The following is a 25,089-nucleotide window of genomic DNA, read 5'->3' as shown; positions in this document are numbered from 1 at the left end:
GGCTTGAACTCTGGGCCTGGTTACTGTCCCTTAGCTCTTCAGCTCAATCTAGTGTCTTTTCTTTACAAATACAGTCCCCTCTCCCCTAAATGCAATTTGTGATCACAAAACCCAATGTTTCCCATTAGATCTTAATCATCTTCCTCAACCTCCCTAGTTACTGGGTTACAGACACATGACTGTTTTGGGCTTCTCTTGAGTTTAAAAATTACAAGAATGAATATAGTTGAACATCCGTAATTAAAAACCTGACATTTGAAATGGCAGAAATACAGAACTTTTTGAGCACTGATATGACAACCCAAAAAGTTTCAGAGATGGGGATACAACTAAGAGGTAAGGTGCTTGCCTGGTATGTGCTAGATCCTGGGGTTGATCTTCAAGCAAAACACACACACACACACACACACACACACACAGAGTCAGATTAACTAAGAGGTAAGGTGCTTGCCTGGTATGTGCTAGATCCTGGGGTTGATCTTCAAGCAAAACACACACACACACACACACACACACACACACACACACACACACACACACACACACACACACACACACACACACACACACACACACACACACACACACACACACACACACACACACACACACACACACACACACACACACACACACACACACACACACAGAGTCAGATTTTAAGTTTTCAATTAAAACTTTCAGTCCTATGCATTTTAAGTAAAGGATAATCAGCCTACATAGGAAAATACGTATGCCAGTCCTGGGCACTGTCCTAGCACTTTTTCACTCAAGCCAGTACTCTACCATTTGAGCCACAGCTCCACTTTGGGTTGGTTTTTTGTTTGTTTTGTTTTGTTTAGTTAGAGATAAAGAGTCTCTTACAATCTAAGCTACTCAGGAGGTTGAGAACTGAGGATTACAGTTCACAACTAGCCCAGTCAGGAAAGTCTGTGAGACTCTTTGGGGTTTTTTTTGTTTGTTTTATTGCGTTTTTGGTTGTTGTTGTTTCCTGTTTGGGTTATTTGGTCAGTCATAGGGCTTGAACTAGGAGTCTGAGCCCTGTCCCTGAGCCCTTTTGCTCAAGGCTAGTGCCCTACCACTTTAAGCCACAGCACTACTTTCAGTTTTCTGGTGGTTAACTAGAGATTCAAGGACTTTCCTGCCCGAGCTGTCATTGAACAGCAATCCTTAACTTAGATCTCAGCCTCCAGAGTAGCTAGAATTACTGGTGGCATGAGCCACCAGTGCCAGGCTCGTGAGACTCTTATCTCCAAGTAACTACTAAAAGAGCAGAAATGGATCAACTATAGTCAGTGTTGGCCTTACTGAGTTTTAAAACCTATGGACTAGCACAAGAAAGAAAGAAAGAAAAGAAAGAAAGAAAGAAAGAAAGAAAGAAAGAAAGAAAGAAAGAAAGAAAGAAAGAAAGAAAGAAAGAAAGAAAGAAAGAAAGAAAGAAAGAGAAAGAAAGAAAGGAAGGAAGGAAGGAAGGAAGGAAGGAAGGAAGGAAGGAAGGAAGGAAGGGAGAAAGAAGAAAGAAAGAAAGAAAGAAAGAAAGAAAGAAAGAAAGAAAGAAAGAAAGAAAGAAAGAAAGAAAGAAAGAGGAAAGAGGGAGAGAAAGAGAGGGAGGGAGGGAGGGAGGGAGGGAGGGAGGGAGGGAGAAGAGAAAGAAGAGAAAGAGAAAGAAAGAGAAAGGAAGGAAGGAAGGAAGGAAGGAAGGAAGGAGGGAGGGAGGGAGGGAGGGAGGGAGGGAGGGAGGGAGGGAGGGAAAAGAAAAGAAAGAAAAGCATTCTTAGTTTATAAATTTGCCTACTATTTCCATAAACTTTACCTCCAGTATCTCTTTTTGGGGGGAGGGGAGGGCAGGTTAGTGACTAGAGATGAAACCAAAAGCTCACTTATGCATACTTGGCAGTGTTTTTAAGACTATCATTGGGCTATATCACTCACCCTTCAGTCTTCCATCTATATTTTATAATACTATTTTTAAGTAAATTTTGAGGTACTGGAGAAGACTCCTCTTAGGAAACACAAAGCAAGAAAAGAATTGCTAATTTTATTAACAGGATAATTTTTGGTTTGGTCTGAGATAGGACATTGCTATATAGTACAGGCTGGCCTCAAATATGCAATTCTCAGATTCCTGAATGTATGTGTTCCTACATCCAGCTTAAGCGAATGATGTTAATTTTAAAGAGTTAATCAAGTCAGATGGCTGAAACTGTAATTCTAGCTACTTGGGAGGTGGAGTTTAAAGCCACCTGGACAAGACTATCTCAATCAATCAGGCGTGGTGGCCCATGCCTGTCATCCCAGCCATGGGGAAAGCACAATATCTAAGTGCAATGGCACATATGGGAAAGTTTAAGTAGGAAGATCACATCCCAGGATGGCTATATATAAAGCAAAACTACCTCAAAAATAATCAGAAGGCAGGCTCACACCTATAATCCTAGCTACTCAGGAGGCTAAGATCTGACAATGGAGGTTCAGAGATAACCTGGGCAGAAAAATACTTTTTAGATACTCTGATCTCTAAATATTGATGGGGAGTGGGGGGGAGGGAGACACACACATGGAAGTGAAGTTGAGCAAATATGAGCAAAAAGGCCAATTGAAAGTAGGAGGCACTCTGAGTTCAAGTCCCAGTGCAGCATAAACAAAGAACAAACAGGAAACTGAAAACATATTTTGAATGGAGGTAGGAGGGGCAACTGGATAGAAAGGGGAACTGTGGACAAATACTATCGTAATACACAATGTACATATGTGAAAATGGAAGTGGGAAACTTGATGTGACTTGTGGGCAAAGGGATAGGTAGGGGAAATGATGCTGAAAAGAGTGACTCTGATCAAGATATACCATTCTTAACATAAATGAATATTAAATTGTAACCTCCTCTTTTTACAACCATTTGAAAATTAAAATTTAAAATAAGGGGCTTGAAAAATGGCTCAAATGATAAGAGTACCGGGTACTGAAAAACAAAACAAGAGCTATCTATTAAGCTATAAAACTCAGTAATTAAGCTGTACAGAAGGCAGTTTGCCCTCTTAACTAGTAGCTGAGGCTCCTGACACTACACTGTTTTAAAAGTTAGGCCTTTCTCTCTTGTCCCACATTAATATAGCTCCTCTTACTTGCCCTTGAGAACCAGAGACCACTGGGAATGGCTGAGAGAGGAAAACCTCCTGGAGTTGCCAAGGCTCTCAGGAAGGAAAAGGAAGGCATGAAAATAAATGCACAAAGCCACCTGCATCTAGGGAACTCCCAGCTTTTCCGTTTCCAAAAATGAAACCTCAAAAGATGTGGCTTCAAAGTTTAAAATATGTTGTTATACTCAACTTAAAATCCCTGAGGCTTAGTTTTCACACACACACACACACACACACACACACACACACACACACACACACACACACACACACACACACACACACACACACACACACACACACACACACACACACACACACACACACACACACACACACACACACACACACAGAGAGAGAGAGAGAGAGAGAGAGAGATGTGGCTTCAGAGACTGACTCCTACCTCTAGGCTACCTTCCCAGGACATTTTCTGTGGCTTATGGCTCGTTTTCCATGCTCTACCACCCTATAGGTGGTACAGGAGTGACCACAGGTTAAACTGCAGATGTCAACAAAACTGAAATCCAATTATTGTTCCCATCACGTTAACCAAGTCCTGCTCTGAGACCATTCAAGGTCCTTCATTACAGCATGATTATTACTTCTCTGTCTCATTTTGGGAATCCAGAAGTGGCAGTACTCTTTGCAATACAACTGAAATATGCAACAAATTAACAAGACATTTCAAGTAAGGAAATCTCAAGAAATAACTTGAGTGGAGTTAGTATTCGGTCAGTTGAAATCTAAGGAACAAGTTTATGGGGCAGGCATTTTTATGCACACCTGTAAATGAGCATTAATAGATCACACTAGCTATATAGACACTAAATTCTCAGATGAGGTTTATTTGGAGCAAGTGATGAGTAAGTTACTTGGCTCAACATTCAACATATATTCTGAGGACAAGAATGACCCTGCAGAGACTTGGGAGTAGGGGTGGGGATTAAGGTGATTATTAGTAGGAATGAATTACTGACTTAAGAACATTCTTTAATAGACTTGCTTTCCACTCATGAAAAGAGTTCATGAAATAAGTTCAGTTTTACCAGCTCCCAATAAAAACCTTACTCACCCATGAAGGATGAACAAATGCAATCATGCTATTCAGTATACACTATGTAAAAGATAAAATATGCAATTTGTGGGCAGGGACAAAAGGGGAAAACTGGAGGCAAGTGAAGGAAGCAATGTGTGACACTGGCCAAGAAAAATTGTACTCATGGGGCTGGGAAGGTGGCTCAGTGAAAAAGCGCTTGCCTTGCATGCGTGAGGCCCTGGGTTCGATTCCTCAGTACCACATAAGCAAAAAAAGAAAAAAGCCGGAAGTGGCGCTGTGGCTCAAGTGGTAGAGAGCTAGCCTTGAGCTGAAGAGCTGAGGGACAGTGCCCAGACCCAGAGTTCAGGCCACACAACCGGATCCAAAAAAAAAAAGAATTGTACTCATTATGACTTATGGAATTGTAACCCCTCTATATAACATCTTAATAACAACAATAAAATTATATTAATTTAAAAGACTCACTACAGGGCTGGGAAGGTGGCTCAGTGGTAGAGTGCTTGCCTTGCATGCATGAGGCCCTGGGTTCGACCCCTCAGGACCCCATAAGCAGAAAAAGCTGGAAGTGGCACTGTGGCTCATGTGATAAAGCTCTAGCCTTGAGCTGAATTGCTGAGGGACAGCAGCGCCTAGGCCCAGATTTCAGGCCCCACAACTGGCCTACATTTATAGTACTAGGATCTGTCCATATTTACACACAGTTTCAATTCAGAAGTAATTTTTATTTGTAAATGCACAATATGTTTTTCCAAAAACTTAAATTTTTAGAGGCTTAATTAACTCTTGTCTACTCAAAGGTCACCTGAATGTACTCTTTTCCACTTGAAGGCTTCATCTCTGCTTTGATCAGTCTACGTGCAGCTGGCCAATATCACTAAGCAACAGTATCAAACTTTTAACTAGCTCCCTTACCTCTAGGAAGTACATAAAACACCTGAGCAGAAAAAGTTGCAATACTTAGCACTTTACTTACTGACCCTCCAAAGAACCTCAGAAATTACATATCCTCTTACACAGAAATACTAATTTCCTAACATACTAAACTTCACATCTTCCCTCTATTCAACCAGAGCTGTCACTCCTTCCTTCTCTATTTTCACCTGCTAGTCACTTGTCTAACAGTGTGACATAAAGTAGTGATAGACAAGTTTATAAAATTACTTCTGAACTTTTACACCTGGTAAGTGGCAGCCCTTACTCTGAATTTGCAGACAACTGGGAAGGACCTCCTTCCTCTTGCACAAATAAAACCAATCTGAGTATCTACACCACTAGGTCTTCTGGCCCTCACAAATACTGAACATCGGCTCATCCCTCTTCTCCACCTAATTCTAGACATCAAATCCAAATCCACACTTTTCCCCCCTATTCTCTTCTGGCATATTCATTTTACCTGTTTCCTCCTGTTCAAAATAATATCACAACAATAGACAAACTGTTTAATTTTCCATCAATGTAAAGGAAGAAGCAAGGTGAGGAGAAGGTAGAGTGGAGATTGAAGAAAGGAGAAGAAGGGGAGAGAACACAAATCCTCCTTCTGAAGCCATGGCATTCTCATTATCTTAGCAATATCTGAAGAGAAGATGTTCATAGCAGCCTACCTCTTCAACCCTTTTTGCATTGTCCTATTCCTGTTTTACTCCAATACAACCTCATGTTAAGATCAACAGCACACCCATTTGAGGCCTCGTGTACCTGTCCTGAGTCACCTTAGACTTTCCTTTCTTCCCTTCATGACTCATTTCTGTGAGCGCTAACCCCCGCTAGAGCTGGTCCTCTTGGAACATAGTTATGAACCAGCAGCTACTTCCAAGACTAAGTCCTTGCCAAAGTCCCAGTAATTCTACTCCTATGTTCTACATACATCATTCTTCAGATGGCTTGTCCCTATGGCTCATAGGCACTGCCATACCCAGGCACAGGTCAGCCAGGAAGGTGTGCTGGCCACCTGTAGCAGGGCATGAGAAAACAAGACTATTCTCACATCATCTTTGGTACACCATGATGCAAAACATCCTGTAGCCCGTGACTGAATGACATGGTTCAGCTTATCACTGTCAACTCCTTGAAGAGTCTACAATGCAAAGGTAACTGTTTTGGGGACACAGTTGCAAATAAATAAAAGGACACCTTCCACTATAAAGCCAGTCTAGCTCTGAAGTAGAAGATGAAGACACTGAACAGCCCCAGCACTGAAGCATAGGCATTTTTAGCCCTCAGTCTCAGGCAGGCTAAAGTTCTTCTGGGCAGAGAAAGGCATGCCATTCTTTCACAAGCTAATAAATCAAACAATGTGAGGAAAGAATGAGAATGTGTACAGGAAGAATGCCCTAGACCTCTGGGAAGGATGTATGCTCCTAGCCATCAAAGACCTAGGGGAATAGAAGACGGTAGTCCTGTTTGGCAGGCATTACCTCTGTCAACTACAGTCATACAAGTAACTCAACAGCAGCTGGCAGCTTAACTATTTCTAGGGAAGTGGTAGTGAAAGAGATGCTTGTTAAGATGCTTACTGATTACAATTTTGGCAATGCAAACAGAAAATTTAAGCATCTTTGGAACTTAGCACAGATCCAGTCAGGACTGATCATGAGGTCTGAATTTGCCACACAGCAAGACATCTGCAACTAAACGCCCATGCTTTAAAGAGTGATCTAGCATTTGTAGTTCCCATAATTCATAATACCCTTATTTTAGACTATATGATGAGAGTTTTTTTCTGTACAATTCCTAGTAAATATAGTAACTTTTTTTTTGCAATCCTAGGAGATAAAATTATAAAGAACAGAAAGCCACTGTTTCTCCCAAAATATAACAGAGGCTCACTAGAAGATGAAGGAAAACACTTAGGGCTCAACTATGATCAGCATTCTAAACAGTACTTTTTAGACTTCTCACCCTCCCCCAAGTTGATGAGCTGAAGTTCACACTGTGACTTGAGGACTCCAAGGGAAACCAGGGCAAGTCCTGCAATGACCCATTTGTCCCATGACCTCTGCAATGGCGGCAGAGCCCTGCAGGACCTGCTTTTCAGACTGCTAGACTGCTGGGAAGGGCAGATCTGCATTTCACAAACACCAGAGTACAGATGCACATATCTAGAGAGCTAAGATGGGGAAATTACAGAGTGACAACCATACAAGACTGCTTCCAGATCAAGATTCAGTTTAAGCTGTAAGTCTACTGTTTTATTATTTTACTGAATAGACATAGTTAATGGAATGTTACTAAGGAAGAAAAGTCTGGATTTGCCTCCTGTCCTGAGGGCTCTACCCTGGCCTACTGCCCCGAGGACTGACCATGGAACCAAGAGCCACGGAGATTCTTGGGGCAACTCAGTCATGATTCTTCTAAGGCTTTAGAAAATGCACAAGAGATTACGAGGTACCGAGGAAAACAAACAATGGATTGTTACAGTACATACATTCTGGTGGAAGTCTGTTCTTTCTAAAAGCAAGTCTCTCAGTTTTCTTTCTGCTTTCTGCCAAACTAAACAGGACTCCGTAAACATACTGACGAACTGGCCTATAGAGCAGGGCGGCCGGAGGCAGGTCTTTGTTGGCTTCATCTTCAATAGAAACAGCAATTTTGATTTCACCCTTTGCATGGAAGAAAGCAGAATAATATTGCACATTTTTCATGTTGAATTTACATCAAACTCACAGAAACATACTGTATTATCTCCATTAATGACATTCTATTTCAAACCAATGGCTTAATTACCTGCCTACACTGAGATGTTTAGGAGAGGTGTTTGGCAGTGGTCCCAACTTAATATTCAAAGACCCGAAACCTCTATTACTTTATTTTTAATCCAAAACCAAGAACAAAAGAAAACCACAAAAATGACCCAAAGTCATTGAAACAATCTAGACACATAACACCAGACAACAAAGAGAATAGAAAACAAGGAAAACCTATAGCTTTTATAGTCAAAATAGTTGTATCATAAAATTTATCACTTTCAGTGACTTATATGCAATTCAAGGAATGAAGTACTCTTCAAATAAAATGGTGACATTTTCTTCACTAAGCTCTTTTATAACAAATTAGTACACATCAAAAATGATCTACCCAAGAGAACCCTGTTTTAAACATTCACTGACTTCTGCTACACAGCAGTAGGTACTCAATAAACATCTCATTGAGACTGCTGAAAAACAAAACAAAAACACCCCACCTTGCAAGTGTTTCAGACTGATGTGGCAAGAGCTTTATTTATGTATTTGTAAGTCAGGGCTTGAACTCTGGTCCTGAGCACTGTCCCTCGGCTCTTCAGCTCAAGGCTAGTGCTCTACCACTTGAGCCACAGCACCACTTCCGGTTTTCTGATGGTTTACTGGAGATAAGAGTTTCCTGTCCGGGCTGGCTTTGAACCACGATCCTCAGAGCTCAGCCTCCTGAGTAAATAGAATTACAGGCGTGAGCCACCAACGCCTGGTGTGGCAAGAGCTTTATTTGGCTCAAGAAAATGCTACCAAAAGACAAACAACTAACTGGCAGGGGCCTTTCATCACCAAATTTCTGTGGGCCTGCCTTGAGTATTTTACGGCATCAAAATACATCTCAACATGTTTTGCAAGAATTTTTATTTACATATATTCATAAACATAAAACACATGTATGATCCTCAAAGTCTGTTAAATTTTTTGATAAATTCTCATAATAATTGTGTACAACATTTTCACGAGTTTAGTTTCATATTGTCATTCCCCTTCTCCTAAGTATTTTCATCCTGATTTACTCTCATCAAGGGTTATTTCTCTTAGTCTTATAATGCTTTATGATTTGATAATTCTCTACATTACCATGAAGCTATATGTCACTGAAAACAGCTCAACTAGGTCAATTTAATACCAGAGCTAGTAGCTCACAGGAAATAGTATGCACTGTCATATAAAGTACTAAAAAAGTCTAAGTAACAGCATTTGAAAAATCTTAAAAAGACAGTTATGTTTAATTTTCTTGACCAGTCATTTTGTGAATATTTGCCCTTGAAACTGGTAAGAACTGAAGAAGAATGTCAGTATAGCATATACCCCTCATACAGATCTAGCTGACTGTCCAGGCATTCATAGTGGCAGCAGGGATGCAGTAGAGGGTTCCAGGCACCTTAAATCTTAAACAGGCCCATGGAAAAGGGTGCCATCTCTATATACATTATTCTGAAAAATGTCTTCCCAAAGTTTTGGCCTCTGAAACTTATCAAACTCTTTTCCCGTAACAAAAACTTCATTCTTTATAGTACATTCCCCTCTAGTATGATAATTACCTTACAATTACCATCTGAAATGTGATGCTATTTATGCATACCCATATTAAACAATTAGACAAGATTTGAAGGCAGTTACAATCAAAATATAAATTTAAAAAGTTGAATAAAATAGTTTTGTTTGCATCCTTTAGTTCATAAAATAACAATGTTGGATTAAAGAATCAACAGTCCAGCTCACAAGCACTGTGGAATAGGAGTCTTACGAAGTTACTGACTCCACTTTACAAACCACAGATGGATTGCATAAAATAAGACAGAAAAAGGTTGTGGTATAGGTGCTGAAAAAAACATGTCAATACTACAAGATAGCAACAAACCAATTCTATATGAATCTGTCACTGAAGTAACTTGTGCCAACATAAAGACTACAAATTATTTAAATACACAGATGCATTTGAGACACAAGATTCAAAACAATGCCACAATCTCTATATATCTAACATTTGGTAAGACACTAAAAAAGTGAAGTTATGACACTGAATAAAATGATAATTGCATTTTCTGACTTTTCACGTTTATATCCTATACTCCATTTGTTTTTCTTAGAACTATTAAAGGTATATCAAGTCAAAATGCATTAAGTGTACTTTTTCCTAAGAACAAATAAAGAAATCAGTATGACATCAGAATTAAACCTGACATTTCAGCACAAATATAGTATAAGAAATTCTCAAGTTGAAAAAAGGAAACAGTTACAAGTCATAATAAAATAATGTAGTATTATTACTTCATTAGGCATATCAAAACTATTTTACATTAATTTAAAGGGGAAAGTGAGACTTTTCACAGATTATTTTTAATTGTACATTTTAATTGTACTTAAAAGTATAATTTTTCTTCTTTAGTTTAATTAGAAAAGGGAAACTAAAATTTGATTGAGAGTTTAGTAGGATGGAAAATGGTTTCCAAATGAAAAATAGAACAGAACACCAGTTAAATAACATAACTACTACAGGAGCCTGGATAATACCTTTGTCAGAACGTGGAAGATGTAAGGGTACATCAGTCCCTTCTTGTGCCTATGTTCAGCCACTCTCAGCACCTCAGGTGCGACTGGGGGAAGGGGAGGTGTGGTGATGTCCATGTGGTTCCTGGTAGGCATCGACAGGAGGCATGGGATTGGCTGGATAGTGCCCATCTGGCTTCCTTTGCCTTCAGCTAACTGACTTCCCGAAGAGGCAGTAGATGAACCTTCTGCCTACAAAGCAAAGGGTAGCAGGAGGAAGAATGAGTTAATGTCCAGTTTCCACAATCTCAACTGTATTAGGTACTTGCCCACTACTTTCTAGCCACAGAAAGAACAGAGAAGATTCCTGTTTGGAAAGACCAGCTGTAGCGTCCACCTAAAGACAAGGCCACCAAAGAACACTGTTGTGATTCCTCCCGAGACTGAGAAACACAAAGAAACATCATTGACACCGTCGATGCCACAGAAGACAGCCTTGTGCTCCCAGCTGCCCCGTGTCTCTCTTTGTGCTTTTGTGCTGCTGGAATGGGGAACATGACAAGAAGGTTCATTTCAGTAAGTAGCTTCAGCTCCATACAAACCATTGGTGTGCCTCCCTTGGGCCTTCAGACCTGCATCACCATCTTGCTTGGCTCGCCCTCACCATCAATATATGTCTGCTAGCTCTGAGAAGGGCTATGTAATTTGACCACTACTATGTGATAAGATTCATATCCAGGCCTGATTCAAATCTTGCTCTTCATTGCCATATAAAACTAATTAATTACACAGAGGAAAAAATTAAGAAAAATTACCATGATAAAACACAATAACTCCTCTCCAAGCTAATGCCATCCAAATCAATAGCTCTGATCTGTAAGCACCACAAAAAAAAAAAAAAAAAAAAAAGACTGCTAGGTGGAAGATACCTATTCTGTAACAACAACCCACCAAAATAGGAGATGAATATACAGAATGGAAGAGCATCTGGGCCTAGCTGATTAAACTCAGTGTTGGATTAGTACCAGGCTAAGAAGAGCAGAAGTGAAATGACTGGCATACTTTGAAATAGGTGAATAGGTGCCTAAGAACAATTGTTATTTGCATAACAAACTAACTCAGGGCCTGGGTGCTGTCCCTCAGCTCTTTTGCTCAAGGTTAGTGCTCTACTACTTTAAGCCATAGCTCCACTTCCAGTTTTCTTTTGGTTAATTAGAGATAAGAGTCTCATGGACTTTCTTGCCTGGGCTGACTTTGAATAGGGATCCTTAGATCTCAGCCTCCTGAGTAGCTAGGATTACAGGTGTGAGCCACTAACACTCAGCTCTAACACTCAGCTCTAACAAACTCTTTTTCTTGATCATAATAACACTGAAAATGAGGACTGCTTACAGGTTTCTGTTTTTGAACACAATGTCTTAATTATAATTATATGTAATTAAGTACTTAATTTTAATCTTTAATTTACAAGTGCCAAAACTAGTCTTAGGTAGAGTAACTCATGGATAACTCATGTTCTCTGTACTTTCTCTCTTCCATAAAATACAGTTATAAAACAAGCCAAAGTGCTTGGATTCCAAAGCAAAATCTTTAAAAATAGTTATTCAGATTACTTAATAGAAATAATTTTTAAAAAGAAAAGAAAATAATAGCTATTCACATAGTATTTCTGTTGCTTATTTGCATGACAAGAAAACTGAAGAGCTTTAAAAGAATTACTGATAATTCTCACAATGCTGTATATAATCAGGGACCATCGGTGTTGACATTGCTTTGTTAATCAAGTATCTGTTGAGATCACTATAAGTAGGTACAAGTAGGTAAGAAAAAAAAATGGAATTTAGTTTATTTCTATTTTTTAACAAACACATCCTAGGTACTTTCTCCGTTAATTCTCACAAAAGCCCCTAACTAAGACAGGTAGGAAGGCTCAAGCACCTTGTTTCAGAGGATAGGTAGGTGGCTTGGGCATTCTTAACTCACTATGGAAGGCTATGGTAGCTCTGAACTCTTGTTCTCTTCTCTTTCCCCTTTGGAAAAGTGTTATGTAACTTATGGCATGATTGAGAAAAAGAAGGATTTTCCCTGAATATTATCACTATAAACATTCTGAGTCAATACTTAAAGAATGGATAGTACAAGCTTTGTACCTTTACTTGGTCTCCTGGGTCTCCTCGTGCCTGCTGCTCTGTGTGGCTTCCGGTCTTCTCCCAGCCAATCTTGTTCCCAGTGATGTGGCTGAACATGAAATAAATATGATCACTGATTATTGTAAACCACTGTCATATGAAAAGAAGGACTTAAACTATTCTGCAGATTCGTAATAACAATAGTAATGTGTTTCATGTTTTATTAATCTTATGTTGCACTCAAGCATATATCTCCAGAAATAATTCTATTACAGGAATATTTCTTCTTCAAAGAATGGCTGGCTGATAACCACGTATTAAGGAAAAGAATGTATTGAAGGCTAGCTGCAATGGCTCACACTTATAATCCTAGCTCCAGGCAGGCAGAGATCAGGAGCACCATGGTTTGGGGCCAGCCTAGACAAAAAGTTAGTAAGAAATAACACATTAAAAAAAACTGGCAGTAGCTGTGTGCAGGTGGCTCATGCCTGTAATCCTAGCCACTAAGGAGGCTGAGATCTAAGGACTGTGGTTCAAAGCCAGCCCGGGCAGGAAAGTCTGTGAGACTTTTTTTTTTTTTTTTTGTCGGTCATGGGGCTTGAACTCTGGGCCTGGGCGCTGTCCCTCAGCTCTTCAGCTCAAGGCAAGTGCTCTACCACTTGAGCTACAGCGCCACTTCCGGTTTTCTGGTGGTTTATTGGAGATAGGAGTCTCACGGTCTCTCCTGCCCGGGCTGGCTTTGAACCTCGATCCTCAGATCTCAGCCTCCTGAGTAGCTAGGATTGTACAGGCGTGAGCCACCAGCGCCCGGCCCGTCTGTGAGACTCTTATCTCCAATAAACCACCAGAAGACCAGAAGTGGCGCCGTGGCTCAAGTGGTAGATCATTCTTGCCTTAAGCAGAAGAGCTCTGGGACAGCGCCTGGGCCCAGTGTTTAAGCCTGACTGACAAAACAAAAACAAAAACAGAAACAAAAACTGGTAGAAGCCAGGCAGCAGTGGCTCATCCTGGTAATCCCAGCTACTCAGGAGGCTAAGACGTGAGGATCACAGTTTGAAGCCAGCTTGGGCAGGGAGCAAAGTCCACAAAGCTCTTGAGTCCAATTAACCAGGGGTTGGGGGGGAGACACAGAAGTAAACTGTGGCTCAAGTGGTAGCCGTGAGCAAAAAACTCAGGGACAGTTCCCAGGCTTTGAGTTCAAGCCCCAGGACTGGCTCAAGTGATATAGCACCTGCCTAGAAAATGAAAAGACCTAAAAAAAAAAAAAAAAAAAATACTGAGCACTAAGTTAGGAATGATCAAGCAGTTCAAAGATGTTCTCAGGACAGAAGGTACTGAGAGGAAAAAGGTAGACTTTGCCTCAAATGGTTATGAGGCAACAAAGAGTCACATTTCAACCAGGTACTTGTGCTCGCATCTATATTCCTAGCTACTGAGCATGCTGATATCAGCAAAATCGCCATCTAAAGCCATCCTAGGAAGATAAGTCTACAAGATTCCATCTCCAAAATACCAAAATAATTAGAAAAGGCTAGGCTAGAGCTAGAGCTCAAAGCAGTAGAGCACCGACTTAGACCAGCTTATTTGTTTGGCAGGTGCTCTTCTACCTGCCTCCTGTCCAGTTTTATGCTGTGGATCTGTCTTGTGACTAGGTAGGATTACAGAGTCAGCCAACAGCACCTAGCCTAAATCTTTGATAATAAAAATAAGGTTCAAAAAGAAGGAATCACTCATTAAATTAAAAAACAAAGGAATTGGATACACAACTCATTATTTTAACATTGGCTATGTACTGGCATAAAAGGCCTGCTGCAGATTAAATTGAACACTTGGAAGAATGCAGCAAGTATGCAACAGAAAAGAATTTTGTATCTGACTTCATCAAGCCAGTCATAGTTGGGGAGTCCATTAAGGTAGGTTTTGCATGCTATTTAAGGCATCACTTCACAAGGGAAGTGCATGCTATGAAAGCCTGTCATATCTATATGCAGCCCTCCATATCTATATGGTATCTATAGGTAGCAATCATTTCCAGCCCCTGAAAACCATTTTCCCCAATATTTCTAAACAGCTGGGTGGTTGTGCTGGGAGGGAATGTCCTGGTATGCATCTCCCCAGACTAGCAGCATGTGACTTCAACGAGCAGAAAAGGAGATCATATGAACTAAAAGCAGACTCTGTCAACAGGAAAGAACAAAGGCAAATAAAACCAATGTGGATGAAATAAGTCATTAAGTTTATGTACACATAAAGTCAGATATAGTCAACATAACCAAAGCTGATTCAACAAATATGTGTAGATTTTTCATGGCTAGCAGCTCCTTAACTCAACAGGGCTGAGCACAGAAACAAGAAGGCTCTAGGTCTTTAAGTGGCAGGAAGGCATGGGACCAGAGTGCTGAACATGGTTTCATTTGACAAGTGCTCAGGTCTCTCCAGCAGGCCCAGCCTGACCGAGTGCCACCTTCCTACATAAGCATGACAAACAAAAGCTGCAGAGTCACACATGCCAAGGGTAGAAACAGAAAATGCTTTCCCATGTGGCAACAAGACAAGGCGCGCACTTCTCTCACAGGGCTTTCACAACTCCCCACTGTACTTAGAAGAGTGTTTGCCCTGTCAGGTCTAAGTTGCTACCTTGTTCAGGAATATGTGATAGTTCCAAAATACCTAACAGTGATCCACTGTCTGCTATGACAAGATCAGTACAAAGTGCCTAAATTAAATACATCAACTGATAGTTAGAAAACACACAGACTGTCGGGCGCTGGTGGCTCACACCTGTAATCCTAGCTATTCAGGGGGCTGAGATATTAGAACCAAGGTTCAAAGCCAGCCCAGGCAAGAAAGTCTACGAGACTCTTATCTCCAATTAACCACCAGAAAACTGGAAGTGGTGCTGAGGTTCACGTAGTAGAGCACTAGCCTTGAGCTGAAGAGCTGAGGGACAGCGGCCAGGCCCAGTTTAAGTCCCACAATAGAGAGAGAGAGAGAGAGAGAGAGAGAGAGAGAGAGAGAGAGAGAGAGAGAGAGAGAGAGAGAGAGAGAGAGAGAGAGGAGAGGGAGAGGGAGAGGGAGAGGGAGAGGGAGAGAGGGAGGGAGGGAGGGAGGGAGGGAGAGACGGAGGGAGAGAAGGAGAGAGGGAGAGAGAGAGAGAGAGAGGGAGGGAGAGAGAGGGAGGGAGAGAGGGAGAGATGGAGAGGGAGAGAAGGAGAGAAGAGAGAGAGAGAGAGAGAGAGAGAGAGAGAATGCACACTCTTTCTCACTAATGGTATAGATTAAAATTAATTTTTCCCAACATATGGAATTAAACATTGTTTCTATGAGAAGATACTAGAACCACCAGGTGTTTAAAAAGATCAAAATATACTGGACACCAAATGCTCACAACTATAGTTGTAGCTTCTTAGGATGCTGAGATCTGAGGATTACTGTTCAAAGCCAGGCTGGGCAGGAAAGTTTATGAGACTCTTACCTCAAATTGACCACCAAAAACCTAGAAGTAGAACTCATCCTCTCAACCATATGGGATAGTGCTAGAGTATGGTAAGCAGGCAGTCACACAACTATGCCAGAAGCATCAGCCCACACCCTTCCGGGGCTGAGAGCTCTTGATATCAGGTAGGTCATAGAGGCACCACACAGAAGCCCGCCAGACCCTTGGATGCTGACAGCGAATTGCCTTCCTAAGCTTATCTTTCATAGCTTATAGATGCCCTGTGTCATTGGCATAAGAGCAGGGAGGGAAGCATAGACTGCAGAGAGTATGCAAGAAATACTACCGTGTTTATAACTTAAAATCAGCAATACAAACTGGCATGTCCTGTTGCATCTCTAAGTGGAGAGACACAGGTTATTAAAGCAAGTCTATACACATAAAGTCACAATAATGTTCTCTCTGAATAGGAATTTTATGTAAAAATGTGAAATCAATATTAAGTCCCTACATGAGTACTAAGTATAAATATATATTTATACTTACACAAAAAAGTATACATATAAATTTAAGTGCATTAAGTAAAAAGGAAGAAAAAGAAAAAATGGTGACCTTAACACTCATAAAAACATATTTTAGTATATACAGAACAAAATAAACTGTTTAAATATTCACGAATCTTTTAATACAGTACCTATCTAGAGGTGTAATCATGGGGGAATTCTCTAAATTGTATTTTCCAAAGCTTGAGTTCTATATCCCTTTGTATCAGATGCTAATTAGAAAAAGGATGTAAAACAAAGAATTAAAAACATCCACATGTACAACTTCATTTTTTATTCAAATTCTAGAAACCCAAGGGACTTTATATGAAGTCTGGTGCCAGTGCTCAAATTAATCCTAACAACTCGGGAGTCTGAGATCTGAGGATCATAGTTTGAAGCCAGGTGGGAAAGGCTATGAAAATCGTATCTCTAATTAACCACCAAAAAGCCAGAAGTAGACCTATGGTAGAGTGCTAGCCTTTGCAAAACAAGCTTAGGGGAAACCCCCCACCCCTACCCCCAGCTCTGAGTTCAAGACCCAGGACTGGCATAAAAAATATAAAGAAAAGAAAAAAAGGAAAGAATATATAACAAAACCCTCTAATAACTGTTCAAATGTAATTTAATCCTTTGAATTACAAGTCAACAAAAGTAGACAATACAGGCTGGGAAGGTGGCTCAGTGGTAGAGTGCTTGCCTAGCATGCATGAGGCCCTGAGTTCCATTACTCAGCACCACATAAGCAGAAAAAGCCAGAAGTGGCGCTGTGGCTCAAGTGGTAGAGGGCTAGCCTTGAGCTGAAGAGCTAAGAACAGTGCCCAGGCCCAGAGTTGAAGCCCCACGACTGAGCACCCCCCACCCCCGCAATAAGAAAAGACTGACAGGAAGTAAAGAAAAGAATGCCACTTTTTGGGGGGGGGGTGAGTTGTGGGACCTGAACTCTGGCCCTGAGCTCTGTCCCTCCCTCAGGTCTTCAGCTCAAGGCTAGTGTTCTATCACTTGACCCACAGTGCCACTTCCGGCCTTTTCTTCTTATGTGGTGCTGAGGAATTGAATCCAGGGCCTCATGCAAGCGAGGCAAGCACTCTACCACTGAGCCACCTTCCCAGCCCTGATTTTTCTTTTTTTAAAGAAAGAATAAAATAAGGGTGTGTTGATGTTTAATTGACAAAAGCAACAGGAGAGAGTATTGCTTAGAAATAAGCACATTTCTTTCTTATTTTACTATTAAACTGTTAACAGACCTAGATAAGTGCCTGATCTCATTACTGCCCAATACATTGGCCTATTTTTCTCCACAGGACAAAAACATGCTAGGGAGTAGTGTGCCTCTCTGCAGAAGTTTTTGATTAAACTCAGGTCTGGACTTTCCAGAGGCCTGCCCCTGTGGCTCTGATCTTTGCAGGAAAATCATCTCCAACAGATGTATCTGTGCAGGGCAGCTGCCCATACTGTAAAGAGGCCCTTGCATAACTGCAATGATTTATATCTAATTCTCCCAAGTGGAGAAACAGAAATCCTTCACAAGGCATTAAAAAAAATGTAAACGAAAATAAAGGGCCTCCCCAGTGCAAACTATTAATCAGCTCTTAGCAGCATGGGTTACCCCTGCCTACCCCAAGCATAATCTGGGAACACTGGCATCCTGTTTGGCCTTGTAGGGTATCTGTTATTTATCAAGATGTCCATCCCTGCATCACAGGTTAAGTACCCTTTCAGACAGCCCCTGATGACAGTATAAGGACACTCTCATGTCATGTCACTGCAGTGAACAACTCACACCCACCTTCCTGTAGGTACCATATCCATGACAGTGTCTGTAGGCAAGGCAGAGGGTGAAATGCCTGCTAGGAGAACTCATTTCCTCTTGTTTCATGCTCTTTATCCAAAGCTCATCCACAGTTTATCTTAAAATGTTTGACAATTTTTTGTGCTTCTAGAATGGTAATATGTGAATGCACCAATACTAGGGCTTGAACCCAGGGCCTTGTGTTCTTGCTTGGCTCACTTGCTAACAACTGACATTCTACCACTTGAGCCACTCCTCCACTTCCAGCTTTTTGCTGGTTAACTGAAGATTCTCTCAATATATCTGATGAGGCTGGCCTTAAACCTTGATCTCAGCCTCCAAAGTAACAGAGTTACACGAGCCATCAGCACCTAGCTGAATGCTACATTTTTTATGTTTTAAGTTGCATTCCTTTGATCTTCTCTGTGTGAGGGTGCTCAAGTCTCTCCGGGCTAAATGAATGGATCATTTCTTTTCCCTCAAGACCATTCTCAAAGCACAGAATAGATTTGGGGGGTCCTGATTTAGCCAACACCAGAGATAAATTAAACTCCTGACTTGTTACTCATTTGAGTTGTGTTTGTTAGAAACAGGTCTCATTACCTTGTTCAGCCTGGTCTCAAATGTCTGGGTCCAGCAATCCTGCTATCTCAGCCTCTTGAGTACCAGGGACCACAGGCAAATGCCACTGGGCTGAACTTCTTAAACTACTAAAGCAATTCTCTGTTCTGTGTCCATAGAGTAAAGCTGCACATAATACATACCATACATAATTTATTCAACAGGCTAGAATTCTCACTAGAAACCATTAACACCATACCTCTTCTTAGTCTCTACGATACAACTAAGCACAAATTGTTGCACAGCACTTGCCATAAGGAAGCTTGTCCCTAAGTCTTCAGGTACAAGTACACTTTTACCTCCTCTGCCTTCCTTCTTCACATCTCTAACATAATCGATTTTTGAATATAATAAATGTAGAAGCAGACTGAGTTGCACAATTCAGTCCAGTCTTTTGATTGGAGCCTGTCTGTACACCTAGCCTTTAAAGGCACTTCACAGCAGAAGGATGGCAAAACACCAGTCACCAGACATTGAGCAGTTCACCCCCATTGCAGAAACAAAATGTACCTCCAGAAAACAGTAAAACTGCAGTAGTCAGAGCTTTGAGAATTCCTGAAGGTCTAGAAAAAGCCATAACTTTAGAGTATATGAGAGCAGAATACAGAGGGAAGAGGAACTTCGCAGTAATGCTACCTGCTCCAAGTACACCTCCCACCTTAACTAGATAGAGGCACCATGCGGCTCTCTTGAATGCTCATCCTGAGTAGCCAAACAGCCTCAAGATTCAGGGTAACCAAGCATACTTCCCAAGCAAGGGCCCATACTTGGTTTCCCTAGCCTAGTTCTCAGAGTATATAGCTTACTCCTTTTGCCTTTCTGCCTGTCATTGTTTCAAAGTTTAGAATAAATATTTCTCCTCCCCTCCTCAAATCCAGGGGCTTGTCAGGACCTGGGTGCTGTCCCTGAGCCTCTGTGCTCAAGGTTAGTGCTCAACCACTTGAGCCATAGCACCACTTCCGGCTTTTTCTGAGTGGTTTATTGGAAACAAGAGTCTCACAGATTTTCCTGTCCGGACTGGCTTTGAACTGCAATCCTCAGATCTCAGCCTCCTGAGTAGCTAGGATTACAGACATGAGCCACTGGCACTGGGCTTAGAATAAATATTTCTTCTGCAGAATAATGTACATTGTACACACACAGATACTGTAATCGTGTTGAGAGGAGTGGATCTTGTGAATCTTTTACAAAAAATGCAGTACCTCAGAATGTGGAGTGAAAGGGCTTCTGGGACTTTCCAACAATCTGTTTGCTGTTCTTAAGACTTGATGTGCTTAAGATTCACCATGAAATTTCTGTAACCCCACTCAGAGATTATAGTTAAAAGGTCTTTAAACTATCACCTCATAGTTAAATTATTTTTGAGGGTACTGAGGTTTGAACTCAGGGCATACCATTTTCTAGGCAGTATTCAAGTCTTTGAGCCATACTTCAGTCCATTATGTTTGGGTCTGCTTGAATGAAGACTCTCCTATTTAAGCTTCCTGTCATAGCTGGGATGACAGGCGCACACCACTGCACTCAACTGTTTGTTTTTGTTGAGATACGGTCTTATGAACTCTTTTGCCTAGGCTGGTCTCAACCCACAATTTTCCAGACATATGCCACCATGCTCAGCTATAAGCTGACATGAGTCTCATCAACTTTTTGCCCAAGCTGTTCTCAAATAGCAATCATCCTCCTGATCTCTGCCTCCCAAATAACTAGTCACCAGATTGTCCTAGTTAATTTTAAAAATATAAATACTAAATTACAATTGTTAGCTTCATTTTATGGCTTTAGGATTGCATATATAACAAGTTAACACTTACTCCTCTGCTACAGACAGCCTAAAGTCCCTGGGTTACAGCAAACTCTGCAGTATCCATACTGCCAGGTCAGCAGATATCTGCTCCCCATTTTGTAGGTGAATACTCAAAGGCCAAAGATTTCAAGGGGACACACCAGCAGGGACCTACATTACGTCTGGAAACGGACTCTCAAATTTCTTATGCCAGAGATCAGAAACAGACATAATGTCCACCAGCCATACTACATATTAACATAGCATTAACCAACCTTGGTGATCTACTCCATAAAATGGAGTCAAACTAAGGGAAAAAGGAAAGATAATTCCCTTTTCTTCCCTTTTTCAGGAACAGGATAGCTTATAGAACAGGATAGTTTACAGAAGGAAGGAATGTACATTTAAGATTTCATTAGCCGGGTACTGGTGGCTCACGCCTGTATCCTAGCTACTTAGGAGGCTGAGATCTGAGAATCATGGTTCAAAGCCAGCCCAGGCAGGAAACTCCGTGAGACTCTTATGTCCAATAAACCACTAGAAAACTGGAAGTAGTGCTGTGGCTTAAGCGGTAGAGGCTCGCCTTGAGCTGAAGAGCGCAGGGACAGCGCCCAAGCCCAGAGATCAAGCCCCACGACCAACAAAAAAAACAAAAACAAACATACGTACATAGTTGCATGGTTTCCCTCATTTGTGGTAACTAGAATGTGCCTATAAATTTATAAGTAAACACATTGGATGGAAAAGAAAAATCATACACTGGTACATACACAGGTCTCTACACAAAATGACCAAAGGAGGATATTCTTAGGAGAGGATCATCAGGCACAATAAGCTATGTGCTTGTCACCATATGACATAATATTTATGTCATATAAAGGAAACAAGAGGCTTTTTCTCTTTGTCGCTGTTTTTCATTTCATTTTGTTTGTTCATTTATCTCTTTTGGGGGGGTAAGGGGCACAGAAATGATGGGACAAAGGTGAACAAATGTAGCCATACTCATTAGACACTATGTTAAAAATGAACTATACAACTTGTGGGTGGGGACAGGAAGGGAGAACTGGGAGAGTGAGGGAAGGGGTGACATTGTTCAAAAGAAATGCAGTCTTTATCTGACTTAGGTAACTGAAACCCCCTCTGTACATTATCTTTACAATAACAATTTTTTAAAAAAGATTTCCTTGGTTGGATTTTGATACTGGTGTGACTCTGACGCACTGTACACACAAATAGTTAAATTGAAACTCCTTTGTATAACTATTTGAAAATAAAAATAAAAATTTTTTGTTTTTTGTTTTTTTTTTTTATGTGGTGCTGAGGAATCGAACCCAGGGCCTCAGGCATGCAAGGCAAGCACTCTACCACTGAGCCACCTTCCCAGCCCCTAAAAATAAAAATTTTTAAAAAGATGTTAACTGTGTATTTGTGAATTTCAAAATTCATCAAGAATTCTAGCCTTGGACCAGGCAATTTTCCATGCTGCGTGCTAGACAAACAGTACTATTTCAAGAATGGTTATATGAGCTGTTGAATTTGGAAAGAAAAGGAAATCCAGGAGCCAGAGGAGTTGGTATCCATGGGGATCAGCAGCAGCACTGCCCTGATAAATCCTCAAGTTCTATTTTCTGTCAGATCCCTCCCTAGAAAGTTTACTGCAGCCCAGGCCATGAGATTGGACAGTGCAGACTTGACTTCAGGAGACCTCACAGAGCAGGTCCCCTCTTCCTTGCTTCTCCCTATGCAGAGAGTCCTAGCCTGTGGACAGGGTGCAGCACCTACCTGCAGCAGTCGCCTCTGAGTCAAACACCTGAGCAGCTGTGGCCAGAAGGGAGCCCCCCAGATCACAGGCACCAGGGAGCACTCTGTGACTGCGAACACTCACTTGGTCGCCCCTCCACTGCCTTCGTCGTTGTCTGACGATGATGAGGTGGAAGAGCCAGGGAAGTAAGTAGAATCCACGTGATTGGGGCTGCCACTTTGGGCTGGGTTGATGGGTGAGGACCGCTCGTACAGTGGCGTGTGCTTCCCCTCATGAGGAATGTTGCTGTAGCTGTTCTGCTCTGTCAGGTTTTTCCCACCCGTATCCAAAGTGAGGGCTGGCTCAGTGAGGCTGTATGGGTATGGACTCTGGCCTGGGGCACCCCCTGGGCTGGGCACCTGTGGGGCCTGAAGCACACGGCACAAGTTAGCACATGAGGTTTGCAGCACCTGACGCAGGCCTGCCTGGACTGTCTGCATCCATTCAGGTAACTTTTAATCAAGAAACACTGGCATCTATTTCATAGCAACCCAAGAATTGAATCAACTTAGTATTCTTAAAAAAAAAAAAGTCCCACCTGCCTCAGGGAACACCTTACCAGGGGCTTTGCTTGCAGAGGATTATGTGGAATGTTGAACATCTGAGGGGGAACATATGGTGGCACCATCCCAGGCATTCCAAATGGATTTGGTCTGGCTGTTTCATCAACATGGGAAAAAAAGAAAACAACTGTTAGAAGAATGCCATTTCCCCAGGACATCCCAGACCTATACCATAGCCCATGTGTCTCATCCTACTTGGACTCTACCACTTGTCCCATTTCTCAGAAATCTTCAAAAACAGTAGCTGAATATGCAGCTCCTGGCCTGCAATTTCAGCAGAACCAGAAGCTTCCTTAGCTTTCTGTAAACAGGGGGAAAAAAAAATCAAGCCCAGGGTTCTTTGAACTTGACATTCCCCCTTTAAGTAGCAAGAATGCTTCTCTGATCTCAACAGCACTGGGTAAGAGAGCACTCTAGACAACTACCATCTCTTCGCCTGCTGCCATGTAAATACACATGCAAGTACATCCCAAACCTTGTTTCTCACTCACTCAAAGCAAATTTCCACTATCAAGCTGACAAGAGGCTTCTTAGATAATACGTCAGGGCAAACCCAGGCCTTCAAATACTGAATTGGACATGTTGTCCTGATCCTAAGGATTCACTGCCTCCTGAGAGGAAAGACACAGCCCATTGAGGCTAGGAGAGAAGCATAAGCTATTACTCATTTCCTTTTACCCAATGAGAAGCTATGAACTTCACAAGCTACCATCTGAAATTCCCATCTCCAATAACCTGTGGCTCTCAAACTCTGAAGTATCCCAACAGTGTTTAATCCTGGTTCTCATTAAGAAAGAAATCCTGGCACAGCTTCCACCTTTGGACCAAACAAAGAAAATTGTTGGCATGTTTGTGCATGGGCACACTGACAGACACATCACACAAGTTCTATTAGATCCAAACTTCTGAGTATGAGGTAAAAGTTGCTGCAGTTGTTAAAGGTCCAAGTAGGGATTCTAACTTCCAGACTTGAACCAAAGAATATTACAAAATTCAAATAAGCTCTAATATCATCATTTAAATCACTGTAAAAGCTGAGCACTGGTGGCTCTCACCTTGTAATCCTAGTACTCAGAAGGCAGAGAATAGATCTGAGAGGATGGAAGTTCAAAATGAGCCTGGACAGACAAATCCATGGGACTTGTATGTCCAATTAACCAGTAAAAAGCCAGAAGTAGAGATGTGGCTCAAGTAGGAAAAGTGCCAACCTTAAGTCAAAAAGTCAATTGAGAACACAAAGTCCTGAATACAAGCCCCAGTACTAGCACAAGAAAAGTCTAGCTTGCCTTAAAAAAAAACAAAAACAACAACAACAACAACAAAAAAAAAAAAACTGGCACTATAAAAAAGTCTAGCTTAGTGGGGAAGGAAGGGATAGTAGGGGAAAACCAAAGGAGGGGGTAACAATGCTCGACAGGAAATGAACTCATTACCTTACTCATGTAACTGTAACCCATCTGTACAGTATCTTTACAATGTGTGTGTGTGTGTGTGTGTGTGTGTGTGTGTGTGTGTGTGTGTGTGTGTATACACACACATTTTTTTTAACTCAGCTTATAAGTTCTTGTAACTGGCTGTCCATAGCTAACTCTAAATAATAAAAATGAAAGACTGGGATTCATAGGTTACATATCTACAACTTTCAGGGAAAAATGGTCATTTCTGTGTTATTCCACTTTTGTCTATCACATGTTTTTTGTCTATCACATGTTTTTCCTGAAAAGCAGAAACCTTCCTTTAAGAAAACAAATCAGTATTATAGCATCAAAACAATTTCTACAGAAAGAATATTTCTAAATTATTGTTTGCAATCAATGACCCTAAACCTCTGTGATTCAACAAAGCATGTCACTATTCTATCATAATTTAGCCCTAGAATAAGTGAACTCATTTGCCTCCATATTCGTAAAGCCTGAGAAAATGTCTAGCCACCCAGCCTTCCTCTGAATCAGTTCTTGTTCTCTATACCGCATGATGCTCAGCAGAAGCAGTCTCCCTTTCTATGA

The 25,089-nt window shown here is 41.3% G+C and overlaps 1 protein-coding gene across 2 annotated transcripts in view; it reads right to left on the bottom strand.

Annotated features, from left to right (window-relative positions):
- The window catches only part of Fam120a (family with sequence similarity 120 member A), a 111,959-nt gene that overhangs the window by 32,546 nt on the left and 54,324 nt on the right, over positions 1–25,089 (bottom strand). For both annotated transcript variants that reach the window (XM_070033309.1, XM_070033310.1), the window contains exons 6-10: positions 23,080–23,177; positions 22,605–22,888; positions 12,567–12,654; positions 10,441–10,668; positions 7,620–7,794 (exon numbers count right to left, since the gene is read on the bottom strand). In XM_070033309.1, coding sequence (XP_069889410.1) covers positions 7,620–7,794; positions 10,441–10,668; positions 12,567–12,654; positions 22,605–22,888; positions 23,080–23,177 — 873 coding nt within the window. The remainder of the gene's footprint in view (positions 1–7,619; positions 7,795–10,440; positions 10,669–12,566; positions 12,655–22,604; positions 22,889–23,079; positions 23,178–25,089) is intronic.

The sequence above is a fragment of the Dipodomys merriami genome, unplaced genomic scaffold (genome assembly GCF_024711535.1).
Source record: "Dipodomys merriami isolate MVZ:Mamm:240054 unplaced genomic scaffold, mDipMer1.0.p SCAF_22, whole genome shotgun sequence".
NCBI classification, from domain to species: domain Eukaryota; kingdom Metazoa; phylum Chordata; class Mammalia; order Rodentia; family Heteromyidae; genus Dipodomys; species Dipodomys merriami.
The sequence above is the reverse complement of the archived record's forward strand: the minus strand, read 5'-3'. Positions and strand labels throughout refer to the sequence as shown.